We start from the raw sequence: 16,764 nt of genomic DNA on the forward strand, positions 1-16,764 counted from the left end.
TACTAATTATCTGCTATTACCATGGCATATGGATAGATATTTGATCTAAATGCAACATATAGCAAATTAGGATGTAATGTAAGTCAAAAAAAAAATGTATTCGTACTAGATTTGCTTTCAAATACATTCAACGTCACTATCATGAGCGATGGAGACAAAGGATTTAACACAACTGATAGCATAAATAATAACACAAACTTCTGAAAGCTAGAGGTATAAAGCCGGCATGATTCTTCTTTTTCAATTTTCACTCTTTGTTTTGAATTGACTGATCCATTTTTTCTTCGCTTTAAAATTCTGCAAAAGTGAAAATCTAAGCAAATTCGCGAATTTCATGCAAAGCCGTATAATTTTAGTTAAAACTTCTCCAGAAAGTGATGTTCAACTTAGTAAACAATAGGCAACAAATAGACAATCAATAGACTCACTACTCACTTGGCAGTATAATACAGTCACTCGTTCAACACGTTCATCAAATGAATATAAAAAAATCAACACAAAAATTCAATCTATATACTATAAAATATCATCACAATGCATACAAAAATTCATAGAAATACTGGGTTATTCATGTCTAATGAAACTTCAACTGATTTCACAGCTATAATGACTGATTCTGAAGATGAATTAGATGATGAAATATTCCAAAATGATGAAGAGTTTTTGTTAAAACCTCCATCTACTCTAAATAATAATAATAGAAAATTTTCAAATATATCAAGAAGAAGAAGTTCAGTGTTTTCTAAAATTTCAATTAATAATAATCCAATAAATTCTCAAAATTTAGAATTTATTCAAGATTATTCATCTGATTTATCAAATAGAACTATTAATGATTTTGAAGAGATTAATATCTTGGGTATTGGTTCTTATGGTCGTGTTTATTTAGTGGAAGATATTTATACTAAGAAACTGTATGCTAAAAAAACAATTAAAAAGGCCAAGATTTCTATTGATACAAAACTTTATAAAACTCATAAAAATGAACGTGAAATACTTAGTAAGATGAATCATCCATCTATAGTGAAATTATTCTATGCATTTCATGATTTTGAAGATATAAATTTCATATTAGAATATATTCCCGGTGGAGAAATTTTTTATCATTTATCACAATCAAATAGATTTAATGAAAATGATACAGCTTTTTATTTAGCTGAAATTTCTCAGGCTATTTATCATTTACATTCCCAAGCTGGTATAGTTTATCGTGATTTAAAACCAGAAAATGTAATGTTAAACGCCCAAGGTCATATAGTATTAACAGATTTTGGATTAAGTTCAATGGATGAAATTTGTAAATCAATATTAGGTACCCCAGAATTCACAGCTCCTGAAGTTTTAAAAGGTGAAGAATATTCATTCCCTGCAGATTGGTGGTCTTTAGGTATAATGATGTTTGATATGTTAACGGGGAAATCTCCATTTACTGGTAATAATAAAACAACAATTTTTAAAAAAATTATTGAAAAAAAATTAGAAATTCCAAAATATTTATCATTAGATGCCCAGGACCTGCTAAGGAAATTAATTAATAAAAATCCACAAAAAAGAATGAATATTGATAAAGACTTTACTATTTTGGAAAAACATCGATTTTTTAGAAAGATTGATTGGAAAAATTTAAGAAATTTAAAACCACCAATCATTCCTGATACAACTGATTTAAGAAAAGCAACAAATTTTGATCATAATTATATAAGAGAAATAATGAAAAAAGAAGATAAAAACCCTCAAGATAATCAAGATACACAACCTAATACTACAACAGAATTTGATAATGATTTATTTCAAGGTTTTAGTTTTGTTGCTTCTAAACCATTTTTAGAAATGCATATGTAATAAATAATCCAACCCCCCTACAACTTTAATGATTTAATGACAAATAAACAAAACACATATAATATATATTCATAAACATAAACATTCATACAACATAAACCGTAAAATCCAACTTTTCACTACCTTTCAATACCTTTTCAGTTTCATCCCAAGGAACTCTAAAAATCCCGGCATTAATCTTTGGTAATTCAATCAACCAATTCCCTTCAGTGGGTTTTGTATCTAATAACCAATCTTCCATTGTATCATTCAATTGGTTTTCTAAATCCTTTATTGCCCTTTCAGTATTCTCAACAATTTTTTGAGGTGAATCTGCATCACCTCCACCACCTTTACTAGTGAATAAACATGCAATAACATGAGGTTGTTTCCCAGCTAAATTTCCTGGGTCATTTAATTCGGATTTTATTAAAAGGGTAGTACCTAATAATTCACTGGGAGTATGTGATTGACAATGATTTATATATTTACGTTCTGTTGATGGGAATTTTTTGGAGAATTGAAGGGCGATACCACCACCCCATATACCATGAGTGTTACAAGCATGGGCTAAGATTGCTGGTGCTGAGGTTTTGAAAAGGTCTTTTTGAATGTATTTTATTGTCATGATCTTATTGATAGTCTTGTTGAATAGATGTTCATGTTGTTAAGATGTTAAAATAAAGCAATATTGTGTGTTTATATAAGTGTGCGTTTAGGCTTTTCAATAGTGGCCAAATCATGTTGTTGATGGGGGATCGCGTGGAAATTATCAAAAATTTTATAGCTTTCTCATTCTTTAAACATAATGATATTCTTTGGTTTAACCTCCATAGGTTTAGGACCATTACATTCTTTTTCGGGTTTTACTACTGAGAGATTTATGAAGAGAGTGAAAAGTCTTTCATCTAGTGAGCTAGCTTTCCAAGCTTAAAAGTTAAATATTGATGATCTCATCAAATACAATTATATATCACATTGATATTGAATATTTGAAATCTGTTTTTAGCTAACCATTAATTATATATACCATCAACTTTCATTCAGTCGTAATTGACCTGATGAGTTTTTGATTATAATATATACACATCATTTTTCCCAAATTTTAGATCATTTTACGATACGATTGTAGTAAAACATCTAATTATTATCGAATCTTATATACACATCTCTAACTAACTTCAAATTCCAAAGATTTTTTAATAACTCCAATACTTGCACTTGATTGAATTTTTTCATTACCACCTTTAGAAATTGCATATTCAATTTCACCAAGACCTTTTAAAATTTCAGCTCTTGTTCTTGTTTTCAATTGATATTGATCCAAGATTTCCACAAAACCTTGTAATAAATCAATTAATGCTAAACCTTTTAATTGTTTAATCTTGGTAAGTGTTGAAATAGATGAACTCCAATCATCTTTTAAGATAGAATCCAGTATTGTTTCGATATCTTTTGGGTGTGGTGCCCCAACACTTTCATAAATCATTTCTTCTGAAATTTCATTACCTTCATCAATTGCAGCTTTACAAGCTTGTAAAACATTTAAAGCTTTTCTCATATCACCTTTTGATAATTTTAATAATGCAGCTTGAGCATCATTTGTTAATTTTAATTGTTCTTTAATAATAATTTTATTCAAATTTTCTTGAATTGAACTTTCTGTTAATGGAGAAAATCTAAATCTTGTACAACGTGATAATAAAGCTGGATTTAATTTATGTGCATAATTAGCCAAGATACAAAATCTTGTATTTTTGGTATATTTTTCAATGATTCTTCTAAGGGCATTTTGTGCAACATTTGTCATTGCATCAGCTTCATCTAATATAATTAATTTATAACCTTTTGAAAAAATTTGCATCGTACTAGCAAAATTCTTAATTTGATTCCTCACAACATCAATACCACGATCATCTGATGCATTTAATTCTAAAACCATGTTTTTATAATTTTTACCATAAATCTCTTTTGCTAATGCAATAATTGTTGATGTTTTACCTGTACCTGGAGGTCCATAAAATAATAAATGTGGTAAACGACCATCATTAACAAAACGACGAACTTGATGGGATCATTAGTAATTAGAAGCAAGTCATTAAAACCAAGTTAAAACTCACCTGTATCAACGATTTCTGATTGACCATAAACATCATCTAAAGAATCTGGACGGTATTTTTCAACCCTAATAACATGTTAGTATAATAGATCTTATATGATGAAAGGTGATTGACATACCATGGAAGATTTTCTGAAGTACGTTCTCTTGACATTATGAGATATTATTATGTCCACTTTAGTAATTGCTTCCTATTAAGCTAATCAATCTTTATGGTTCAATATTATAATTATATGAATTGAAGCGCGCTTCAAAAACGTACGCGAAAAAAATCATCAAGTCGCGAAACGTTAACGACGAAATTAACCAGGAATAATAAAGGGATAATTGACAGTATAAAGAGTGATTTTTGGAAAGATCACTTTATATATATATATATCTAGTCTGATCTCTATCAGAACCTCAACTTTTACAAGCACTTTAAAATTCCAACCATCACCTATTTTCAATCCAAATCGACCTGATATACCGTGTGCTTACCAAATGCCATATTTTCGCGTATACCTTATTAAAATCTCAAATTTTTGTAAAAGGTAAACAAACCATCAAAACGACGTCAAAAGTGCCACCAAAACTCACCAACCAAGAAGGAGATCAAGAGGTTGAGTCTTCAAAGGTAGAGACATCAGACTCAAGGTATATCAGAAGAAGAATATCAACGAAAATACACATATTCATAGGAAAGAATCAACAGCTCATCATATATGTCTAGAGATCAAAGGCGCTAATGAAAAACAATTTAGATCAACATCTACAATGGCTAGAACAGTCACGAGCTTTTGTGCCCAAGAAGCCAGCTCTACAAGACATCACACTCGCTGCTACGGCTAATTCAAATACAACACAGATGGGATCCAGGCAAGCTGGAAGATTAGAACCTGCTAGCGCACCACTTAGAGAATCAAGTAATGAATTTAGTCCATTATTATCAAATGTTGAAAAAACAACTAGGAAATCATCTGGTCTTAGACTTGCTAGAAGGGAAAATTCAACTCTCAAATCATCAGGCTCAACATCAAGTACAAGTAAACATTCATCACCTCAACCTTCCACTATGCCTGCTCCACAACAACAAGGTATAATACGGCAAACTGTTACACCAGCACCAGCTGTTATTGATCTAACATTTGACGATGATATGGAATCAACACCAACAATACCCAAAAAGAGACACCAAACTGAACCAATACCCATGCCTTCAACAACCTCTAAAAGACAAAGAGAACAACCTAATGATTTTACGAGTGATGATTTTGATGATACTGAACTAAATGAAGCTTTAGATCAACATGAAATAAGGAGACAAGCAAGCTATAACGTTGCTGATGTCACCCTGGAATCCAACTCTACAAATCCTGATAGATCACTAAAAGCACCAGATTCTACACGAAGATTACCAACCGCTCCAATTTCAACAACTGTCCCTATACCCGTACCATCAGCACCAAGGCCAATACCAGCACACCCATCAGTTCAAACTTCAATAACAGCTACAAGAACAATTTCAACTACAGTACCCAAATTTGTCAGTGAACGTGAATTATTGAAAGCACAACAACTACATATAGATATTTGTGAGAGAAGAATTGATTTATTACTCAAACGTAATATTATTAATGAATCAACCGCTTTATCAGAAGATGAAAAAAAGAGGAAAAGAAATGAACTTAACGCTCAGTTAGTCGCTTTGGCCAAAGAACAAACTTCTTCAAAGATAGAACTAAATCAATTGAAACTTTCACCATCGTCTGCTCAGCCTATTGATAAACCATCATTTGACGCTCCATCATTACCACCACCTTCAGCTCCAGCAAGAGCTCAATTACCAGCACCTCCTCCAATACCAGTACCAGCTTTAAACCCAATGACTTCCAACTTGAGTAATAGAGCTAATATGGAAGTCTTACAATCATCAAGGGATCCTAGAGAACTTAGAAGAAACCAAGATCCACGACCACAACAATTTGAATCTGTTAATTCTGATCTGGAAGATTTTGATGAATCTATATTAATTGATAATAATCCAAGACCAAATATAAGAAGACCAAATAATTTTGAAGAAGAACAGGAAGATTTAAGTTTTGAAGGTGATGGTCTGGTTACAAGTCAAATCAATCCTGAAGATCAAAACCCAAATACAAGTGATCGTGAATTTCTTGAAGAAGATGATCAAGGAAGTGAAGACGGTGAATATGAAGATGCTGATGATATGCCAAATATGGAATCTGAACATAATAATTTTGTGGTTGATAGAAGAGAAGTTGAAGATTTGGCTAATTCAAGTGATGAAGAACATGTTGATAATGGAGAAGATCATCTGCGTCACAGGTATACAAATCATGATGAAGATAACGACGAAGATGATGAAATTATTGGAAGTGATGATGATCTTGAAGAAGTTGGTGGTAGAAAGTTTAGTCAAATCTATTCTGAAGATCTCGAAATGGAAGATGATGACGAAGATGATGAAGTTATTGCACCGACATATACATATAATGAAGAACGTGAAGCTACAAATAATCCACAAGATGTTATCGATTTAGATTTAGAAATCGAATCAATTGATGCTGATACTTCATATCATGCACCACCGCCAGCACCTCGTGTACAAAGTCAAAGACCTCAATTTCAACCTCCTCCAACTCCTCCAAGAAGATCTATAGTTAATGAAGATGATTTTTCAAATTCATTACCAAGTTCACCATTCCCAGATGATTTTGATGATGATGAATTACAAGAATTAAATGGACCTATAATACCACAATTACCACCAAGTGAAACTCATGAATGGACACCTGAAGTTTTTGAAAAATTAAGACAAATTTTTAAATTATCATCATTTAGACAAAATCAACTTGAAGCTGTTAATGCAACTTTATCAGGTAAGGATACTTTTGTTCTTATGCCAACAGGTGGTGGTAAATCATTATGTTATCAATTACCAGCAGTGGTAAAATCTGGTGTTACACATGGTACAACAATTGTTGTTTCACCTTTGATTTCCTTAATGCAAGATCAAGTTGAACATTTATGGGAAAAAAACATTAAAGCAGGTATGATTAATTCAAAAGGATCACCAGAAGAAAGAAGAACAACTTTTAATTTGTTTGTTGATGGGTTCCTAGATTTGGTTTATTTATCACCAGAAATGATTAGTGCTTCAAATCAAGCTAAGAATGCAATTGATAGATTATACAGACAGGGGAAATTAGCAAGAGTTGTTGTTGATGAAGCTCATTGTGTTAGTAGTTGGGGTCATGATTTTAGACCTGATTATAAACATCTTAGTTATTTCAAGACTAATTATCCGGAAATTCCTGTTATGGCATTAACTGCAACTGCAAATGATCATGTTAAAATGGATATCATTCATAATTTAAATCTTAAAGATCCTGTTTTCTTAAAACAAAGCTTTAATAGAACTAATTTATTTTATGAAGTTCTTAATAAAGATAAAGATCATATGAAACATATTGAAATGTCCATCTTGGGTAAATTTAAAGATCAAACTGGTATTATTTATTGTCATTCTAAAAATGCATGTGAACAAACATCTGACAAGTTAATTAATAGTGGAATAAAATGTGCATTTTATCATGCAGGTATGACACCAGAAGATAGATTGGATATTCAAAAAGCATGGCAAAATGGCACTATTAAAGTTATATGTGCCACAATTGCATTTGGTATGGGTATTGATAAAGCGGATGTTAGATTTGTTATTCATTTAACATTACCAAGAACTTTAGAAGGTTATTATCAAGAAACTGGTAGAGCTGGTAGAGATGGTAATTATTCATATTGTACAATGTTTTATGGATTTAGAGATGCAAGAACTTTACAAAATATGATTTCAAGAGATAAAGATTTAGATAAAGCAGGTAAAGAAAAACATTTAACAAAATTAAGACAAGTTATTCAATATTGTGAAAATTCAACAGATTGTCGTCGTCAACAAGTTTTACAATATTTTAATGAACAATTTCATAAAGATCAATGTGCTAAAAATTGTGATAATTGTAAAAAAGGTTCAGATGCTTCTACAAAATTTGATAAAGATGTTACAGAATATGCTAAAAAAATGACAGAATTAGTTAAATCAATTGAACATGAAAAAGTTACATTAATTTATTGTCAAGATGTTTTCAAAGGTTCTAAATCTAATAAAGTTACACAAGCTGGACATGATAATTTAAATGAACATGGAGCAGGTAAAGAATTAGAAAAAGTTGATATTGAAAGAATTGCATTCCATTTAATTGCTGAAAAAATTCTTGAAGAATTTTCAATTTTCAACAAAGCAGGTTTTGCATCAAGTTATATTAAACTGGGACCACAAGCTGATAAATTACTGAATAATAAAAAGAGAATCATAATGACATTTTTCACAAATTCTAAAAGAACAAGACCTGGAAGTGGTAATACAAATGCAAGTTTAAATAGAGCACCAAGTAATAACAATAATAATACACCTAGATCAAGATCAAGAACTTTAAATCGAGATGAGATTAATAATTTTAGATTTAATGGTAATGAAAATGGAAATGGTGATGGTAATGCATCAGGAATTGGAACAACAGCTACAGGAGGTCCAAGTTTTACAAGCGCAAGAGAATTAGTAAGATCAAATTCAAATTTACAACATCAACCAAGTATTTCAACACCAATTAGATTAGGTGAAGCAACGTTTGCAAATAGTCAAGAAAAACGAGATTATAGTCGAGCATTTATATCATTAAAAGAAGCAAGAGATAAAGCCATGTCAAGATTAAATGTTAGTGCATCAACAAGTGTTGCAAGTGATCGATTATTGAAAACTATGGCAAGAAAATTACCACAAACAGATTTTGAATTTAAACAATTAGAAGGATTCGAAAATGAAATTCAAAAGGGTTATTTCAATTATTTTAAACAAGTTTTACAAAATTTTAAAAATTTAAAAACAAATGGTAATGGTAATGGAAGTGCATCAAAACCTCAATCAACAGCTACAAATTCAAGATCTATATATTTTAGTAATCGTGATCAAGAAGAAAATTTAAACGTTATAAATCAATTAAGACAATCTCAAAAACCTTCAAATGCATCACAATCACAATCTTTAAATCAATATTCAACACAATCCAAAAAAAGAACAAAATCTTCACAATCAGGTAATGGTAAATATAAAAAATATTCAAAAAAGAAAACATATAAAAATAATAATGGATCAAATGGTGGTAATAAACCAACTTCATCACAAAAACCTAAAAAAGTAATAAGAAAACCAACACAAAGTGCAATGCCTTTATGAAATATCATATATAGATAAAGATTAATGTATATAAATTAATGATAACCAGTTGTAATCTCGACTTTTCTACATATAGCTTAATTTATAATAGTATATAAAGTATCTTATTAAGTTAAATTTTAATGTAAATAAAAACTCTGACCAGCATCTTTTTTAGATAAGTATAAAATATAATTATGATTAAAGCTTTTGAAAATGATTGTGTATAATAATGCAATGTAATGAAGAAACAACTTAAAACATGATGAAGCAACAAAGAGCAATGATATGATAGTATGATATGGTATAATATGATATGATATGATATGAAATAATGAACTGAACCCGATAATGATGAGTTGAATCCTTGAATGACCTCTTTATAAGGATTATTTATCTGTATTGTATATGTGTGTTGTGGTTTGAACTTGTTGATTTTTTAACCTAAATAGTTTCATCATGATAAACAAATCTTGTTTTGGAAGGATTTTTAGGAGCTTTAGCAACATATTTTTCATCATCACTAGGTCTTTCATTTCTTGAATTTGAAGCAAGGATTGATTGTAAAGAAATTAATAAAGAATTTATAGTTTGAATTGGAGTCCAAGCTGGACCCAAAAGATCTAAACAAATATGACCATTTGAATAAATATGAGGATGGATTGGTATGGTATTGATATTATCTTCAGTTGATTTCATGAATATTACCACTGGAGAAACATAAGGATATTGTTCTGGAATCATAATTTTAACACGATAAGTATCTTGATATAATTCATTATCAAATATTTTTATATCTGCATAAAGTAAATGTAAATTTTCTGTTAAGATTGGATTAATTCCATCTAAATTGTTATGTTCAAGAGTTCTATACTCTTTAAGTAATCTTTGTCTCACAGACATTGTTTGCCAATTTGTTTTAATTGTTTGTAAAGTTGAAGTTAAGATTGAAGTTGTCATGATGTCAAATGTTTTTTTTTTTAAATAAGCTTAATTATTCTCAAATCTCAATTTTGTGTTGTTGCTAACAAACCGGAAGAATGAATGAAACGTTTAATGAATGAGAAGTTTTTGATCTTCTGTTGATGTTTTAAAGAAGAGTTGATGATGGTTTTAGTGTAAGAGAGAATGTACTAAAGTTGGTTTTCCTGTGTGGATTTGTGGGCGGTATGGCCGATATATATATAGCTGTGTATAGATTTGTAATTAGGTGTTTGTGATTACGTAGATTTGTCAACTTTTGTGATCTAAGAATTGAGATCAACTGAATGCATTTTAGCTGCTGTTTAGGACGGATCAAAAGGGATCAGTTGGACCAATCCATTTGCTTTATAATAGACAGCGTATGTTGTTTTGTGTATGGAGATGTATAACTTATTAAAGCATCGAGCGTTATGAAAGCAAGCTGATACATCATTTCCGATGTGTCACTTTAGCTTTGACTTTTTCCTAGACATTTGCTATAGGAAAGAATTCAGATTTGAAGTGAGTGTGAACTTATACTATATACTACTATGCCATGGTACTACTACTATATGATGTTCTGTGTTCTGTGTTTTGTGTTTTGTGTACCTGGTTGCTCACTTCTCAGACAGTTTATAGCCTTTTAGATGTTGATCGTATGTATAATCAACAATGTATTGTTGATCGAGCAAGACACACGGAACCAATTACGTCAGAAACGGCCAATAAAACAATCGTGACTGTTGGGATCGTTGGAATGTTGGAATGTTGTTGGTGTTGATGGTGAATCGTGATGGTGATGTTTGTTCAGTTGTTCCTGATTACTATACTATATATATTGGGTCTTCTACTAGTATACTAATTCTAGCTCTTTCCTCTTAGTAATTCGTATGTTTGTGTTTGTAATACTCAGATGTACTAGAACTCTGGAGATACTTGATGTACTAATGTATAGAACAACTGATATATAGGTCTACATCATGGTATAGTGTATAGCCATATATCATAGCACATAATCTATTACTCCCTCCTTGCTTTGCTCTGGAGTCTGGAATGTTTAGCATGTTTCTATATTTAAAAATTGTGTTCAAAGTATTTACGATGATTATGTTATTGCGCATTTGAATATTTTTACCGAAGACCCCCATTCGAATCCCTACTAATGCACTTTTATAATTTCCTTCTCTTGTGTGTCCCCTTTTCCAAAATCCAATTGATTATTGTTTTCCATTTATGTGTAATATGGGAAATGGATATACTAGAGCAAAATTAAAGAAGTATACATTATTGTTTTGATTTACATACTTCTATAGTACTGGTTCAAACAAGGGTGGTACTCAAGAACATCATAATTGTTTATCCACAAAGTCTTGACTTTCCATTTGACTTTTCAAACAACAAGCATTTACATCCATTCTTAATCCCATAGCAAGACATAATATAATAACAAATGGATTGGAATAAATCCAAAAGAAGTTCATTTTCTGTTGGTTCATTCAAACCAAGTAAGTTAACATTTCCAAAACTCCATTCTATAAGTTTCACATCACTAACCCACTCTACCCTCTACAGATAATTTTAATGAATATGATCGTTTTCAATTATTACAAAATTCACCTCAAAATTCAATAATTCAATCTCAAGGTTTACAATCTCAATTACCTGTTCGTTCTGCATATTATGAAACTCATTGGCCATTATTTGCAAGTGATTGGAGTAGGCATGGGAATACAGGTACTGAAACCGTTGCAATATCATCATATAGAGAAGATGCTATAAATAAAATTGAAATTTTAGATGGTTCAACAACTTATGTTGAACATTCAAATGGTCAATCAATGTCTGAAAGTATAAATTTTACCAAAATTGCAGAGACAAATATTAATTTACCAATAACAAATTTACAATGGGACCCTGCAGGTTCAGAAAAATTAATTACAACAAATGATCGATTAAAATTATGGGAAGTTGATAATTATAATAATCAATTAATTGAAAGATTAAATTTAATTAATGGAGTTCAACATAATCATAATGGTCATCCAGGTTTTTCAAATAAACCTCAATCATTACCTCCATTAACTTCATTTGATTGGAATAAAATTTCTCCAAATATTGTTATAACAAGTAGTATTGATACTACATGTACAGTTTGGGATTTATTACATCCAAGTTCTCCCAAGACACAATTAATTGCACATGATTCTGAAGTATTTGATGTTGAATTTATTCAAAATTCTTCAGATATTTTCGCAAGTGTTGGTAATGATGGATCAATGAGAGTTTTCGATTTAAGATCTTTAGAACATTCAACAATTATTTATGAACCTCCTTTAATTTCATCAAATTCAAATACATCATCAAGTTCAAGTTCTGCTACATTAAATTCTAATACTTCTTCATCAGGTAATAACAATCAAATCCCAACAACTCAAGATCAAAGTAGTACTAATAGTACAGCATTATTAAGATTAAGTACATCAAATGTTGATCCAAATGTTATTGCAACTTTTAGTGCAAAATCTGATCAAATTATCATATTAGATATGAGATATCCTGGTATACCCACAAATATACTTGCCGGACATAATGGTTCAGTAAATTCTATAGAATGGCATCCAACAAAGCAAGAATTATTATCAGGTGGTGATGATTGTCAAGCATTTATTTGGGATTATACAAATTCTAAATCAAAACAATCATCAGTTCAACATTCAAGTATAAATAATAGTACAACTACACCAATAAAATCAAATAATAGTGGTAATGTAATTGAATATCCAGATTTTGCCTATAATGATAATTTAGAAGTTAATAATGTTACTTGGAATACTGACGGTGATTGGATTGGTGTTGTTAGTGGTAAGGGATTCCAAGGGGTCAAAGTGTAACAGTGGTACCATCGTTCAACAGATTCCAAATCGTTTGTATATTGTTCAAATTTGTTAATATTATACCAATTAATTTGACTCTGTATAGTAACAAACTACACTTGTCAAATCCGAGTCAGTGCTGCTCCCGGCTGAACGCGTTTCTTTTATGGGGCAAAATTGACTCGCGTCGTACTTATCGCTGTTCTCCCCGGGCTTGAATCTCTAGTGACTCTGTTCCAACTTCCACTGATCTGACTCTTCTCCGTGTATTTTATTAGATTTGCATATGATAACCAGAATTTTTTTTCTGTTTAAAGCACTGGAAAAGTTTTGGAAAAGGTTGAAGATTTTTAGATTCTTTTTGTTTGTTTTTGTTAGATTCTATTGACTTGCTAAGGGATCTTTAAAGGCTTAATAGTTGGTTTGGAAGTTGGTTGAGACTTACCGCTGTGTTCAATTGTTCGCTAATAGCTCTTATCTTTGATTTGACACATATTCCCATTTGCTTATAAGGAGAAGAAAAGTATGCTTGCAAGATCTAGAATTATATCATCTCGTTTGTTGAACCGCTCAAGTGCTGGTGGTGCTGCTGCTTTGAAGAGAACTGCTGGTCTATCTCTTCGTTATAATTCCACTATAAGTACAAAAAGTGATGTCTCATTGGCAAATTTCCAAAAAGTTTATGATCCTTCTATCTCAACAAATGCTCAAGATCGTTTGAAACCTTTGGACAATTTCCAAAGACGTCATTTAGGTCCTGGCTATAAAGATGTTGAACATATGTTATCAACTTTAGGTTTTAATGATTTAAATGATTTCGTTGCTAATACAGTTCCTGAAAATGTATTAATCAAGAGAAAATTAAATATTCAACCAGAACATGGATTCACTGAAACTGAAATGATTTCTAATTTAGAATCAATTGCCAAAAAGAATAAAGTTTTCAGATCTTTTATTGGTAAAGGTTATTATAATACTATAACTCCACCAGTTATTAAGAGAAATATCTTGGAATCACCAGAATGGTATACTTCTTATACCCCATATCAACCAGAAGTTTCACAAGGTCGTTTAGAATCATTATTGAATTTCCAAACTGTTATCTCAGATTTAACTGGATTACCTGTTTCAAATGCTTCTTTATTAGATGAAGGTACTGCAGCTGCTGAAGCATTAAGTATTTCTTATAATAATGCAAGAAAGAAAAAATCAAAATATGTTGTTGATACTGATATTCATCCACAAACTTTATCAGTTTTGAAAACAAGAGCTTATCCATTAAATATTGAAATTGTTCAATTAGATTTAACTACACAACAAGGCTTAGAAGAATTAGAATCAATTAAAAGTGAAATTTTTGGTGCATTATTACAATATCCATCCTCAAGTGGTGATATCTTAGATCTAGATCATTTACAAAAAATTTCAGATGTTGTTCATTCTTCAAAAGGTTTATTTGCAGTTGCTTCAGATTTATTAGCATTAACATTATTAAAACCACCATCATCATTTGGTGCTGATATTGCATTAGGTTCATCTCAAAGATTTGGTGTTCCAATGGGTTTTGGTGGTCCTCATGCTGCTTTTTTTTCAGTTATTGAAAAATTAAATAGAAAAATTCCTGGTAGAATTGTTGGTGTTTCTAAAGATAGATTAGGAAATCAAGCTCTTAGATTAGCTTTACAAACTAGAGAACAACATATTAAGAGAGATAAGGCAACTTCAAATATTTGTACTGCTCAAGCTTTATTAGCTAATATTGCATCAAATTATGCAGTTTATCATGGTCCTGTTCAATTGAAAAAAATTGCTCAAAGAGTTTATGGTTATACTTCAATTTTAGCTTCTTATATTCAACAAAATAGTTCACATACCATTGAAAATAAACAATGGTTTGATACTTTAACAATTAAATTATCTGATGGGGTCTCAAGTGATGAAATTTTATCCAAGGCTGTTGAACAATATCAAATCAATTTATTTAAAGTTGATGAATCAACTATTTCATTAAGTTTGGATGAAAGTATTACCAAAAAAGATTTAGTTGACCTAACTGAATTATTTACAGGTAAAGCTATTACAACTGAATCAATTTCTGAATTCCCAGAATTTCCAAATAATTTAACAAGAACTGATAAAATTTTATCAAATCCAGTTTTCAATTTACATCATTCAGAAACTGCAATGTTAAGATATTTACACAATTTACATAATAAAGATATTTCATTAGCTAATACAATGATACCATTAGGTTCATGTACTATGAAATTAAATGGTACTGTGGAAATGTTACCATTATCATGGCCAGAATTTGGTTCAATTCATCCATTTGTTCCAAAAAATCAAGTTGAAGGTTATAAAGAATTAATTGATGTCTTGGAAAAAGATTTAGCTAATATTACTGGGTTTAGTGCAACTACTTTACAACCAAATTCAGGTGCACAAGGTGAATTTTCAGGTTTAAGAGTTATTAAACAATATCATGAATCAAATGGTGATTTTAATCGTAATATTTGTTTAATTCCAGTTTCTGCTCATGGTACAAATCCTGCATCTGCAGCTATGTCAAATTTTAAAGTTATTCCAATTGAATGTTTAGAAAATGGTTCATTAGATCTTGAAGATGTTGAAAAAAAGGTTAAACAATATAAAGATAACTTAGGTGCTATAATGATTACATATCCTTCAACTTATGGTTTATTTGAACCAACAGTTAAACGTGCTATTGAATTGGTTCATGAAAATGGTGGTCAAGTTTATTTAGATGGTGCAAATATGAATGCACAAGTTGGTTTAACTTCACCAGGTGATTTAGGTGCTGATGTTTGTCATTTGAATTTACACAAGACATTTGCAATTCCACATGGTGGTGGTGGTCCAGGTGTTGGTCCAATTTGTGTTGCTGAGCATTTAATTCCATTCTTACCAAAACATTCAATTGTGGAAATTGAAGGTTCAACTGAACAATCCATTGAATCTGTTAGTTCTGCCCCATATGGTTCAGCTTCAATCTTACCAATTTCATATGCTTATATTAAATTATTAGGTTCTACTGGGTTACCATTCAGTTCTACTATTGCATTATTAAATGCTAATTACATGATGACTAGATTAAAAGAATATTATGATATTGCATTTGTTGGTAAAGATGGTGTCAAACAATGTGGTCATGAATTTATCTTGGATTTAAGAGCTTATAAAAACAAAGGTATTGAAGCTATTGATGTTGCTAAAAGATTACAAGATTATGGATTCCATGCACCAACTTTAGCATTCCCGGTTCCAGGTACATTAATGATTGAACCAACCGAATCTGAAAATCTAGAAGAATTAGATAGATTTGTTAATTCATTGATTTCTATCAAGAGTGAAATTGATGCATTTATTGCTGGTGAACCATTAGGTCAAGTTTTAAAATTTGCTCCACATTCTTTAAGTGATGTTGTTTCATCAAAAGATTGGGAAACTAGAGGATATACTAGAGATCAAGCTGTTTATCCATTACCACATTTAAGAGATAATAAATTTTGGCCAACAGTTGCAAGATTAGATGATACATATGGTGATTTGAATCTATTATGTACTTGTCCATCAGTTGAAGAAATTGCAGCTGATCAATAATAATGAAGTTTACGTTTAATTTTAATTTGCTTTTTTAATCAATATTCATATATACAATACGTACATAAATAGATGTATAAAATAAATTATTAATC

General features: G+C 30.6%; 7 protein-coding genes across 7 annotated transcripts; 4 read left to right on the forward strand and 3 right to left on the reverse strand.

Annotated features, from left to right (window-relative positions):
- Positions 1-534: 534 nt before the first annotated feature.
- BN7_4435 (AGC family serine/threonine-protein kinase) lies at positions 535-1,842 on the forward strand (the record flags this gene model as incomplete). Its single annotated transcript, XM_011274964.1, has 1 exon — positions 535-1,842. One exon carries the CDS (start codon positions 535-537, stop codon positions 1,840-1,842), a length of 1,308 nt encoding a protein of 435 aa, XP_011273266.1.
- Positions 1,843-1,927: 85 nt separating this feature from the next.
- POA1 (ADP-ribose 1''-phosphate phosphatase) lies at positions 1,928-2,449 on the reverse strand (the record flags this gene model as incomplete). Its single annotated transcript, XM_011274965.1, has 1 exon — positions 1,928-2,449. One exon carries the CDS (start codon positions 2,447-2,449, stop codon positions 1,928-1,930), a length of 522 nt encoding a protein of 173 aa, XP_011273267.1.
- Positions 2,450-2,992: 543 nt separating this feature from the next.
- Positions 2,993-3,763, reverse strand: RFC3 (replication factor C subunit 3; the record flags this gene model as incomplete). The annotated part of the gene is made up of 1 exon (XM_011274966.1): positions 2,993-3,763. The coding sequence occupies one exon, from the start codon at positions 3,761-3,763 to the stop codon at positions 2,993-2,995; it is 771 nt and encodes a 256-aa protein (XP_011273268.1).
- A 904-nt stretch (positions 3,764-4,667) lies between these two features.
- SGS1 (ATP-dependent DNA helicase SGS1) lies at positions 4,668-9,233 on the forward strand (the record flags this gene model as incomplete). The annotated part of the gene is made up of 1 exon (XM_011274967.1): positions 4,668-9,233. One exon carries the CDS (start codon positions 4,668-4,670, stop codon positions 9,231-9,233), a length of 4,566 nt encoding a protein of 1,521 aa, XP_011273269.1.
- A 423-nt stretch (positions 9,234-9,656) lies between these two features.
- BN7_4439 (ubiquitin-conjugating enzyme E2) lies at positions 9,657-10,172 on the reverse strand (the record flags this gene model as incomplete). Its single annotated transcript, XM_011274968.1, has 1 exon — positions 9,657-10,172. One exon carries the CDS (start codon positions 10,170-10,172, stop codon positions 9,657-9,659), a length of 516 nt encoding a protein of 171 aa, XP_011273270.1.
- Positions 10,173-11,625: 1,453 nt separating this feature from the next.
- Positions 11,626-13,066, forward strand: BN7_4440 (uncharacterized protein; the record flags this gene model as incomplete). The annotated part of the gene is made up of 2 exons (XM_011274969.1): positions 11,626-11,680; positions 11,748-13,066. The coding sequence occupies 2 exons, from the start codon at positions 11,626-11,628 to the stop codon at positions 13,064-13,066; spliced, it is 1,374 nt and encodes a 457-aa protein (XP_011273271.1).
- Positions 13,067-13,573: 507 nt separating this feature from the next.
- On the forward strand, positions 13,574-16,669 carry GCV2 (glycine decarboxylase subunit P; the record flags this gene model as incomplete). The annotated part of the gene is made up of 1 exon (XM_011274970.1): positions 13,574-16,669. One exon carries the CDS (start codon positions 13,574-13,576, stop codon positions 16,667-16,669), a length of 3,096 nt encoding a protein of 1,031 aa, XP_011273272.1.
- Positions 16,670-16,764: the final 95 nt, after the last annotated feature.

This window comes from Wickerhamomyces ciferrii, contig 00163, assembly GCF_000313485.1.
Source record: "Wickerhamomyces ciferrii WGS project CAIF00000000 data, strain NRRL Y-1031 F-60-10, contig 00163, whole genome shotgun sequence".
NCBI lineage: Eukaryota > Fungi > Ascomycota > Saccharomycetes > Phaffomycetales > Wickerhamomycetaceae > Hansenula > Hansenula ciferrii.